General features: G+C 43.3%; 1 protein-coding gene across 3 annotated transcripts in view; it reads left to right on the top strand.

Moving 5' to 3' along the window:
- Positions 1–11,906, top strand: part of TRIM4 (tripartite motif containing 4) — a 28,110-nt gene continuing 16,204 nt past the window's right edge. Inside the window, exons 1-3 of one of the 3 annotated variants that reach the window (XM_036309930.1) lie at positions 1–823; positions 8,240–8,335; positions 8,981–9,211. In XM_036309930.1, the coding sequence (XP_036165823.1) occupies positions 431–823; positions 8,240–8,335; positions 8,981–9,211 (720 nt within the window). In that variant the 5' untranslated portion in view covers positions 1–430. The remainder of the gene's footprint in view (positions 824–8,239; positions 8,336–8,980; positions 9,212–11,906) is intronic. The other 2 variants (XM_036309931.1, XM_036309932.1) reach the window with 2 other exon arrangements.

Genomic DNA, 11,906 nt, shown 5'->3' with positions numbered 1-11,906 from the left:
CACAGACCCCCCTGCCCTCCTGCGTGCAGCCCGCCCCGGACTCCGGCACTCACGCCGCCCGAGCAGCCGGCGCCTCTCACCTCGCCTCCCACCCCGCGGACCAGCCGGCCCGTTAGCGCCTCGGGTGTAGCTGCACCGGCGCCGGCGGCACAGGCGCAGTCGCCGCCTCCCAACCCACGGATCCCCGGCATCCGCTCCGGGCTTCCGGGGGAGGCGAGTCCGCATCTCTGTTGTTGACCGGAGGGGAGGCCCCAGCTCCCCGGCGGTGTCCAGGCCGGGGAGGCCACGCCCGCGCCCGCAGCCCCGGAAGTAGGACTGCACTTCCCGGCCGAGCCCGGGCCGCGGCTTCCCCGCCCGCCCGCCCGCCCGCAGGCCGCTCCCGCAGGCAGTTCCCCGCGTCGGCCCGGCGGGCTCGGGTCGGGGAGGCGTCATGGAGGCCGAGGACCTCCAGGAAGAGCTGACCTGCCCCATCTGCCTGGACTTTTTCAATGACCCGGTGTCCATCGAGTGCGGCCACAACTTCTGCCGCCGCTGCCTGCGCCGCAGCTGGACGCCGGCCGACGGCCTGTTCCTCTGCCCCGAGTGCCGGCAGCCGTCGTCGCCCGCCGCCCTGCGGCCCAACTGGGCCCTGGCCCGGCTGACGGAGAAGGCGCGGCGCCGGCAGCAGGGCCCCGTGCCCCCCGGGCTGTGCGGCCGCCACTGGGAGCCGCTGCGCCTCTTCTGCGAGGACGACCAGCGGCCCGTGTGCCTGGTGTGCCGGGAGTCCCAGGAGCACCAGGACCACGCCATGGCGCCCGTGGACGAGGCCTTCGAGAGCTACCGGGTGAGCTCGCCGCGGGCCGCGGGGCTGCCCGGGAGTGTGTACCGGCCACTTCGCTGTCGTCAAAGGCGCCCGGGGTGGCGGCTGGCCCCCTGGGAAGCACGAAAACGCCTTTGAGGCTCAAAGAAGTGACGCTGCACGGAGCTCCGAGCGGGAGTGAAAACGGGGGGTGGGAGGGGGGGGCGGGGCGTGCCCTGTCACCGCTGCAGGATTTCCCGGAACCGCCCGGGGAGCGTCTCGCTCCAGGCAAACGCGCTGAGTGGGCGTGTGTATACCAGTGCTGTCCGGTAGAAACGTCAGGCAAACCACGTGTATAGTTTTTATAGTGGTAAAAAGAGCAGGTGACGTTCACTTTTTAAAAATACATATTTTTATTGATTTCAGAGAGGAAGGGAGAGGGATAGAGAGACAGAAACCTCAATGAGAGAATATCATTGATTGGCTGCCTCCTGCACGCCCCCTACTGTGTGTGGGGGAATGGAACCCACAACCCGGGCATGTGCCCTTGGCTGAAATTGAACCTGGGACCCTTCAGTCCGCAGGCCTACGCGCTATGCACTGAGCCAAACCAGCTAGGGCACGTTCATTTTTAATAATACAGTGGGGCCTTGACTTAGGAGTGTCCCTACTAACGAGTTTTTCGAGATACGAGCTGTCTCTCGGCCAATTTTTTGCTTTGAGTTGCGAGCTAAAATTCGGGTTACGAGCCAGCTTCAGATACCCCACCGCTAGTTGGCGCAGCGAACGCCACAAGATCAGCCCAGCATCACCTGTCTCACTCGTTCACTTTTTGATTTGACATACGAGTAATTTGAGTTACGAGCTCCGTCACGGAACGAAATAAACTCTTAAGTCAAGGCCCCACTGTATATTTTATTTAACCTAATTATCCAAAATACTGTTTAACATTGTTCTTAAGAAATATCTATTTTTTCATAGTAGACCTTTAAAATCTCTGTGTTATTCATTTATAGCACATATCAATTCCAGCTATCCACATTTTGGGTGCTCACTGCCTAATGGATGTTGTATTGGACGGTGCAGGTCTATCCTGTGGGTGTCACAGACAAATGATGATTTGGGAAAAGCATGGGTTAAAATGAGGCTGGGTATTGTTACTAGCTTCTTTAATCAATTGGGAAAATCACTTAATGTTTGAATTGTATATTTGGCCTATCTCATGCGTTAGTTAAGAAGCTTCAGTTGAATAGATCAGTTTATCCTACTCTGCGCCAGCCACACTGGCCTTCTTGCTTTTGTTTTCAAGGCTGTTCTCTTTCTCTACCCATACCTTCTGTCCTTTAGATCTTACTTGCTTTTAGCTTGAAGATCTTCCTTGATCATCTTTTCCAGAGTAGCCCTGTCCCCTTCCATTACTGATGGTGTAACTCCAGTGGTCTCCAACAGAATTGGTATCTAGTAAGTACTGGTTGAATGCACTCACTGAATGACACAAGTTAACTGATTTTGTAAACTATAAGATGTTATACAGTTTTATCAGCTGACTACAAACAGGAAACAGATGTAAAGCTGGACAATGAAATATATAGTAATTCCTTCATTCAGTAACATTTGTTGATGCTTACTGGATGCCAGGCATTGTTCTAGAATCTGGACATAAACAAACGAGAAAGACATAGGCCTTGTCTTATAAGCATGTACACCAACAATTTTAGTGTCTGAGGGTAATCCAAGTTTGTACCAAGTACCCAGAAAGTCTGAGGTCAGAGTGATCAGCGAGGAGTGAGGAATGGCATTAGAGAAGCATTAAACATGAGTTCAGTCTTGAAGGGTAAGTATAGCAAGGGAGGGGAGAGGATATTCAAGCCAAGGGAACAGTGTGGCAGTGTGGAATAGCGTGTGATATGTAAGAGGACTGGAGGTTGCTTAGAACTTCTGGAGTGTAGAACATGGGAGGGAGGATGGTGGGAGTTGAGGCTGAAGAAAGGGGCAAGGGCCATGTCATGAAGGATGTTGTTCGTAGCTTTCTCTTTGAGGCAATGGGCATTGAGGATTTAAAGGCAGGGAATGACACCATCAGTTTTTGGTTTTAGAAAGATCACTTTGATATCAATATGGATGGAGAAGACCAATTAGACTGCTGTGGCACCATTTCAAGCATGAGGCAATAAGGGCCTGAATTAGTGTAGGGCAGGGACGATGGAGAAGAGGGGATGGATTCATGAGTGCTGGAGTTGAATGACTTGGTGACTAATTGGACTTGGTGGGTAAGGGAAAGAGAGGAGTCTAGGATGACAGTTTCTAGTGCTCATTTGGGACATGTTGAGGGGAGGCGACTGTGACAGGAAGTCTAAGGAAGAGGGACAGGAAGCAGGGGGCATCAGAGGCTCAAAACACTATTTTAGAATGGTCAGCCTACCCATAGAAGAAGTAAGCAGATGAGATTTCCCTAGGTCAGTGGTTGACAAACTGCGGCTCGCGAGCCACATGCGGCTCTTTGGCCCCTTGAGTGTGGCTCTTCCACAAAATACCGACTTCTGCGCATGGGCCACGAAGTTTCAATCGCACTGTACATGTGCGCCCACACATGGTATTTTGTGCAAAAGACACACTCTAGGGGCCAAAGAGCCGCATGTGACTCATGAGCCCGCAGTTTGCTGATCACTGCCCTAGGGGAACCACATAGACGGTAAGAAAAAGGGGCATAAAGAGAAGCTGGGAAATACCAGTGCTTAGTAACCAGCAAAAGAGATCGAAAGGACCCATCAGAGAAATGGAAGGGAAAATACATTTGTGGGTAAGGGCTGAGGCACATAAAGTGGGTGGTTGTGAAAGGAGAACAGGGCCCTTAAATCTTAAATCAACTGCCTCCTGGACGCCCCCTACTGCAGATGGAGCCTGTAACCGGGCACGTGCTCTAACTGTGCATTGAACTGTGACCTCCTGATTCATGGGTTGACACTCAACCACTGAGCAACACCAGCCAGGCTCAAAAGGTCTTTTATATGAACACAAGTTTTTTTTTTTAAGAGTCATTGTTTGTGGAGGAGAAAAAGAGAACAGAGAAAGAGAAGTAGCTTCATAGACTTGAGGAAGCAGATTATTTGCATGGAAAGGCTTTTAAGCACTGTTCTTTCTACTCTCATGCCATTCTGCTGATTCTCAGAGCTAATCCCTTCATTACTATTAATTTATTTAACAAATATCTCTTGAACACTGTTTTGTGTCAGACACTATACTACAGCATCAGCCATAGCACTGGGAATAGAATGGTGAATAAGACAGGTAAAGACTGTTTTCATGAAGTGCATAGTCTATTTGGGCTGGGGGTAGGAGGTAGACAACAGACAAATAAATGAAATAATCACAGATTGTGATATGCTGTGAAAGAAATAATGTACCATGCCAGAGAAGTAACAGGGTAGCTTTCTCTAAGATGACATTCAGGTGAGACTTGATAGATGAGTAGGATCCAGCCATCTGAGGAACAGTGGGAAGAACATTCCAGGCACTGGACAGCAAATGCAAAGACCCTGAGGCTGGGAAGAGCCTGGAACTGAAAGAAGGTCTAGGTGCCAGGAGCATCATGAGTGAGGGGGAAAGTAGCATAAGATGACTTGGGTTATATCAGGCCATAATAAGGTGTTTGAATTTTTCTGGTGATGAGGAAAGCCAATAAAGAATTGTAAGCAGGGTAGTGATATGGTCTGATTGGCTTTTAGAAAGATTATTCTAGCTGCTATGTGAATATCAGATGAGAGAAGGACAAGATTGGAAGTAGGAAACCAGTCATGGGGTTATTACACATGTCCAGACAAGAGATGATGGTGACTGGAACTAGAGAGTGGCAGTGGGGACAGTAAGGGGGCTGATTGGATCTCTGTTTTGGAGGTACATCTGCCTGCTTGAATGGAATGCAGAGATTACAGTGACAGAAATGCACAGAACCTAAGAGCTGGTATTTAGAGGCCATTTAATCCATTTGTCATCAGCTGTGACCCAGGAAATGTGTGAGGCCGACTTCCTCAGATACATAACTAGTTTGTGAAGGCCTAGATGGAAACTCACATCTGATTTGAAGTTTAATGTTATTTGAACAACATGATCACAAGCAGCATATATCTTCGTTTTGCAAGTGTATGCACTTTTATTGTACTTATGGTTTTATGTACACAAATTTTTCTGATGTTAAATCAAGAGAAAATGGTTTTTAAAAACCAACTAGCCAGCTTTGAAATGTTTGGTGCTGCCCTCCTGCCACCTCCTGGCAGTTTCTGTTACTGCAGGGAAGGAGTTTTCCAAGTTTACTCAGGGATCCTGTTTATATCCCAACTGTGGCAAGATTCAGAAAGACTTAAGAGTCTTGGATAACAGAACCAACTATGCAGGATAATTCATGCATACTAGAATTGTTAAAGGCTTTTAAAAATTGAAAAATTCTATTTAAAAGATTAAATTGTTTTCATTATCAAACAAAAGTGAAAACTTAAAAAAAATCTTGGTCACATACATATTTCATTACAAGCCTCATATATACATTGAATTTGACAGTGATCACAAAGTAGTAGTTACATAATTCAGTAAAATAATAAGATTATTTAAGATAATCACTTACCTTACTGAGCAGGATTATATACCTATGTAAGTGAACGACTACGAGTAATAAGTTGATTTTGTAATGCTACATATAAAACATTATATTAGAATATTATACAAGTGATATTGTGATATAAAACAGAACTACTATATAAATTCCTTTGTAACTTAATGTTATTTCCCCCCAACATTTTGCTGTGCAATTTTCAAGCATACATCAAAGTTGGAAGAATCTACATATATAAAAGGCTAAGCGACAGGTCAACTGGCCGACTGGCTGGTAGGTATGAGGCGCACTGACCACCAGGGGGCAGATGCTCAATGCAGGAGCTGCCCAGCAACAGCAATTTTGTAGATTGCCCTCTCGCACTCCAGGACCCCTCAGGGGATGTTGGACTGCTGGTTTTGGCCCGATCCCTGCAGGCCAGGCAGAGAGATCCCACCTGCCAGAGGGACCCCCCGCTCACTCCGCAGACACCCTTTGAGCCATGGTGCTGCCCCAGGTGCGGCTGGCTGGGGAGGGACCGCAGGAGGTTGGCTCCAGGGCATGTCTGGCCTGTCTTGCCCAGCCCACCCCCACTGGCCACCTTCTAATTAATTTCCTTTCAGTGTGCACAAATCTGTGCACAGGGCCTCTAGTTTTGTAATAATACCAGTATACCCACATCTAGGTTCTGTCATTAACATTTTATTCTATTTGTTAATCACCTATCTGTTCATCTGTCTATATCTTTTCTGTATCCATCAATTCTTATTTCTTTTTGAAGCATTTTAAAGTTAATTGCAGAGAGTACACTTCCTCCTATACTTTAGCATGCTCAGCATTAACCAGAGTTAACATTTGTTTAGGTTATTTCCTGAGGTAAAATTTAATATAATGAAATAGATACAGTTTAAGTGTACATTTGAGACATGTTTCAATTTTTCCTGGAATAAGGAATAGAATTGCTGGACTCTAGGATTAATGTATGTTTAGTTTTATGCTACACCTTTTTCTGAAGCGGTTGTACCATTTCACACATCCACCAACGTTGTATGAGAGTTTTAGTTGCTCCATGTTCCTGCCAACTTTGGTGTTGTGTTTTTAAATGATCTAACTTTAAGCATTGTCACTTATAAATTATTGGGAGAAAAGTGATACCTTTTAGTTTTTATTATTTTCCTAGAGAATAATTTAAAAAGTAATTATACCACTTATTTCTTTGTTCTATTCATTTATCTTTTTTCTTTTAAGCTTTTTATTTTGACATACACACAGACTTACAGAAAGCTTCCCTCAATCATTCTTCAGCATTTGGCAGTTTTCACCAGTTTTTAATTTAAATACTCTTTTGCTTTGTGTATAAGAAACCATTACTCATGTTTTTTCACCAATCACTCATTGCAGCTTCTGTGCATGATTTTCATTCTCTGCAGACCCCTTGTTGTTGTTCCAGTTTCAGCCCTGATGCTTTTTTACTCTATAGAATTCTACTGGGCGGTTTTATTCACACCCAGGGCTTCAAGTGCTGCCTGTGCTCTGACCCCTAAATCTACTTCTTTAGTTCAGATCTTTCTTGACTCTTAACTGCTAACTACACTGAGTGGCATTGTTTTCCCATATCTTCAGAAAAAAATCACTTCTACTGTCATGGTAAACAACCTGCTTCCCTATTTATAATGGTCTGGCCCTCTAGCAACTTCAGCGGGAAATTATAGCTAATTTGCTTACAAATGTCAGGTGGTCATAATAATCTGGGCACTTAGTGTATATCCACTTGGATGTTCCACAGATATCTCAAGTGCAATGTATTCAAGTAGAATTTATTTTCTTCCCTCCCATTTACATACTGTTCCTTCTTATATCTTCTAATTTGATAAATAACCTACAATCCATCTAGTTACTCAAGCCAGGGGCAAAAGCTGGACTCCTTCTTCTTGCAGTCATTTATTTGGTCATCAGTTCCTAATGGCTCTCCTTTTGTGTGTGTCTCTAACCTGCCTGCTTCTCTCTCTAAGGTCATGTCTGACATTCTGCTATCAGGTGCTTCCCCTCTACAGCCCACTCTGTTAATGCTGACTGACTTGGATTTTTTTTTTTAATAGCTTATTTGGGTTTTTAAATTACAAAAATTATTTAAATTATATGCCTCTTATAGAAATTCAAACAAAACAAATTTAGAAAATTTCTAGTCTCCCTTCCTTCCAACTTTCAAGCCATTTCTATCCTCTAGAAATAACTAGTGTTAATATTTTGGTGTATAACCTCCCATATTTTTCTTCTATTCAAACTCATACATACACATACAGACACACACTCTTTGCAAAACAGAAGTATATAGTACTATTGCTTTACAGCTTAGTTTTAATTTAATATAATATGTCAATATATAGAGAACTACCTGAAATTGATGTGGAGTATCAATATACCATAATTTATTTAATAATTTCTCGTTGATAATGGATAACGCTGTAGTGAACACTCCTATATATTGATTACTTTAGTAGTGTTTTGTTGCATAGATTATTAGAAGTAGTATTATGTGCATTTTAAATTTTGCGAAATCTTGCCACTGCCCTTCTAAAAGATGCAACTTTGTACTTTCCCACTATGACGGTGCCAGAAGCTTTTTCTACCTTGTCAATGCTAGATACTTATTAATTGTCTAACATTGTTCAGTTTTTGCCAATTTAATAGGCAAACTCTATATAGTTTTGTGGCGATTTAAGACCAGAATATTTCTTATTCTGAAGATGGCCAATGACTATCTTCAGCATTTTCTCAATATCGTTGCCTATTTGGATTAGGTGACTTTTTAAGCTCTTGCACAAGGAAGTTGCTTGGACAGATGATTTCTGTCTAATATGTGTTTCTGCTCGCAGGAAAAACTTCTTATGACTCAGTGTAGTCTAACAGCCAAGATGAAGAAAGCCATGCATCTACAGGACATGGAAGTGAAGAATGCTACAGAGTGGAAGGTAACAGCGGAAGTGGTTGGACATTTCTTGCCTCTGAGGCCCTTGCAATCTGTGGCTGCCATCAGTTGTCAGGCCCCTTGCAGATAAGTTCATAGAACAGGAAGTATGTATCTGTCCCTAATGATCTCTGAGTTCCATATACTTCATTCCCATCTCTACTTTGAGGTAGTGCCACCTTCTTTCCCACTTTTTCCTAAGGTTGGAATTGGTTTGGGTCCATGGCATTGTAGAAAGTAAATTGACTGTGCTTTCAGAGATGCTAATCTAGTTGGGAGGCATGATGTGTGTGGGCACAAGCACATATCTAAAGGTTTAACAAAACGGAAGAGTACGTGTTCTGAGGGCTAAACTAAGTAATAGATGTGAAAGTGCATTTTAGTTTAAAAAGTACACAAAGCATTGCTAGCAATAGTAGAGACCCAGATGTTACAAAGAATAAGTGAATACTATAAAGACTAATATAAAGATATCAAATAAGTTTAAATAGAGGAGAAGTGGAAATTTGTGGGGGGGGGTAGGCAGGAGCTTTTCTGGAGGAGGTGATTAAAATGGAAGGACCATGGATTACTGGGGAGTCATGTGCAAGGAGTTTAGGAGTAAGGACTAGGCAGAAACAAGGACTGAGCAAATCTCATGTGGCTCTAGGACAAGATGAAGAATCAGAAATTGAGATTCAGTGCAGAATTTACAAAGCTGCATGACTTCCTAGCTGAAGAAGAGCAACTGTTTCTTCAGAAGTTGAGCAAAGAAGAAGAAGAGACTAAGAAGAAACGGACTGAGAACACATTACAGCTCCATCAGATAATCACTTCCTTGAAGAAGCTCATCTTAGAGGTCGAGGAGAAGAGCCAGAGCTCCATCCTGGAGTTGCTTCAGGTGAGGCCGGCAGGGGAGGGGTTAGTTAACATCACTAACTGAATTCTCTTATCTTCAGAGCTGAATGTCTTTCTTAGTGAATGGGTTTAATAGAAGAAATGTTAATTGTATTACTACTGTCGTTATACAATTAAATAAAGATTTACTCTTTAAAGGAACTTAATATACAATGTAGGTATCATTCACCTAGTTCAATAATTTATCTAGGATCTGAAGCACATCTAAGACTTTTCTATTTGTCTTATTTATGTTTGTACAAGGTGGGGCAAAAGACTCAGACTGTAAACCTACTTTTGCCCCATCCTGTATTTACCAGCAAACAAAAGGGTAAATATAAATGAGCTAAGCATGCCAACTCAAGAAGGCAGTGGTTGTGGGAAGAGCTATAGAGCAAACCCAAGAACTAGTAAGGAGAAAAAACAATGATTTCACAGTAGCATTATTTATAGTGGTAATGGTGTTGAGGACAATCTGGGTATCAATTACTGAAAGAGGAAACTGGCAAAAAGTGGACACATGGATTCAATGTATACATAGTAACAGGAATGGATCTTAAAAACATAATGTCTAAGAAAAAAAAGCAGAAACAGAGTGCAACAAAAACTCTAACTCATTGCATAAATTAAAAATACATAAACCTAAGCAATACTATGTATTTTGCAAGAACACATTAAAAAATTAAGCACAATAGAATGGTTTTTATTTTCAATGTTGCTGTGTTTCTAAGAAGAATAGAAGTGAGTTATGTGCTAAAAGTGAAGGAATAAATAAAAAACAAAAAGGACGGAGGGATGGGTATCAATAAAATAAATTCCCCGAGGCTCTGAGATGCTATGATCCAGCTCTATTTTTAATTATTTGTCTAATCTTGCACTTATGTTGGCTGATAAATTTTTTTGTAAGTACTCTGTTGGCTCATGTGTATCTTTGAGGTTTCAGACTCTAACTAGATATTAAACCTGTATTTTAAACAGTGTTTAAATGTGTTATTTCAAAGGTTCTGCTAGATGATATGTTTGGATATGTAATTGGAACTTCATTGTTCAAGCAAGTTGTAAAAGTTCTAGACAATTATTGGAGATCATTGCATTTAGATATAATACATATATTTAAGTATTGTTTAACTGTGTCCACAGATTTTGACAATATTATTTTTATTGTTATAGTAAAACTAGAGGCCCGGTGCATGAAATTCATGCACTCGGGGGTGGGGGTGTTCCTCAACCCAGCCTTCACCCTCTTGCAGTCTGGGACACCTCGGGGGATGATCCTTGGGACACCTCGGGGATCAGGCCTAAGCCTGCAGTCAGACATCCCTCTCATAGTCTGGGGCTCTCGCAGTTTGGGACCTCTTGCTCCTTAACACCTGCCTGTAGTGGAGGCGGGAGAGGCTCCCGCTACTACCACTGTGCTCACCAGCTGTGAGCCCGGCTTCTGGGTAAGCAGCGCTCCCCCTGTGGGAGTTCACTGACCACCAGGGGGCAGCTCCTGCATTGAGCGTCTGCCCCCTGGTGGTCAATGCACGTCATAGCGACCGGTCGTTCTGCTGTTCAGTTGATTTGCATATTATGCTTTTATTATATAGGATAGGATAAACATTTTTAATATAAAATCTACAAAAAAAAATATAAATCATAAGCTTGACAAGTTATCACCAAATGATCCAACCTTATAACCACCACCCAAGTCAAGAAGTAGAACAGAAGTAGCATCCCAGAAGCCCTCCTCACACCCTCAATCAATATCCTTTACCTCTTCCTTAAAGCTAGTCTCCTTTCAGGCTTCTCACACTTTTGTTTTGCTTGTTTTTGAATAAGAGTCTTTCAGTATGCACTCTTTTTTTTCTATCCTCACCAAAGGAGTGAGGATATCTTTTCCATAGATCTCCAGAGAGAGCAGAAGAGAAGGGAAGGGGGTGGGGGTGGTGGGAGAGGGAGGGAGAGAGAGAAAAAAATATCAGTGAGAAAGAGACACATTGACTGGTTGTGTGGTGGGGAGGGGAGTGTGAGCTGGGATCAAACTTGCAACCCACGTATGTGCCCTTGACGGGGAATTGAACCTGAGATCCTCAGGTGCACAGGCCAACGCTCTAATCAGTGAGCCACGTCAGCCAGGGCTCAGTATGCGCTCTTTTGTCTCTGTGTTTGTGAGATTAGTCCACGTGTTGCAGGTAGCAGTAGATCATTTGTTTTTATTGCTGCTATGCATAGCAGCATAGCAGCAATTCTCAACCAGGAGTGATTTTGCTCCCCCAGAAACAATGTCTAGAGACATTTTTGGTTGTCACAACTCAGAGGTGGTTACTACTAGCATCTAGTGTGTAGAGGCCATGGATGCTGCGAAACATCCTATAATGCACAGAACACACCTCCCCTTCAGCTCAGGCAAAGACTCATCTAGCCCAAAGTGCTGAGGTTGAAAACTCTCTGCATAGTACTTTATTCCTTGGTATCTAGCCCCCCAAGAATACCAAAATCCATGGATACTTAAGTCCCTATTATAAAATGGCATAGTTTTTGTATATAACCTATGCATATCCTCCTATATACTTTAAATAATCTTTAGATTATTTATATATCTAATACAATGTAAATAGTTGTTACACTATGTTTTTTAGGGAATGGGATTAAAAAAAAGGGTAAATTTTAGTACATATGCAACCATGGTAGGCCTAACTATGTAGTCAGCAACAATG

This window comes from Myotis myotis, unplaced genomic scaffold, assembly GCF_014108235.1.
Source record: "Myotis myotis isolate mMyoMyo1 unplaced genomic scaffold, mMyoMyo1.p scaffold_m19_p_5, whole genome shotgun sequence".
Lineage (NCBI taxonomy): Eukaryota > Metazoa > Chordata > Mammalia > Chiroptera > Vespertilionidae > Myotis > Myotis myotis.
This window is presented reverse-complemented; position numbering and strand designations above follow the sequence as displayed.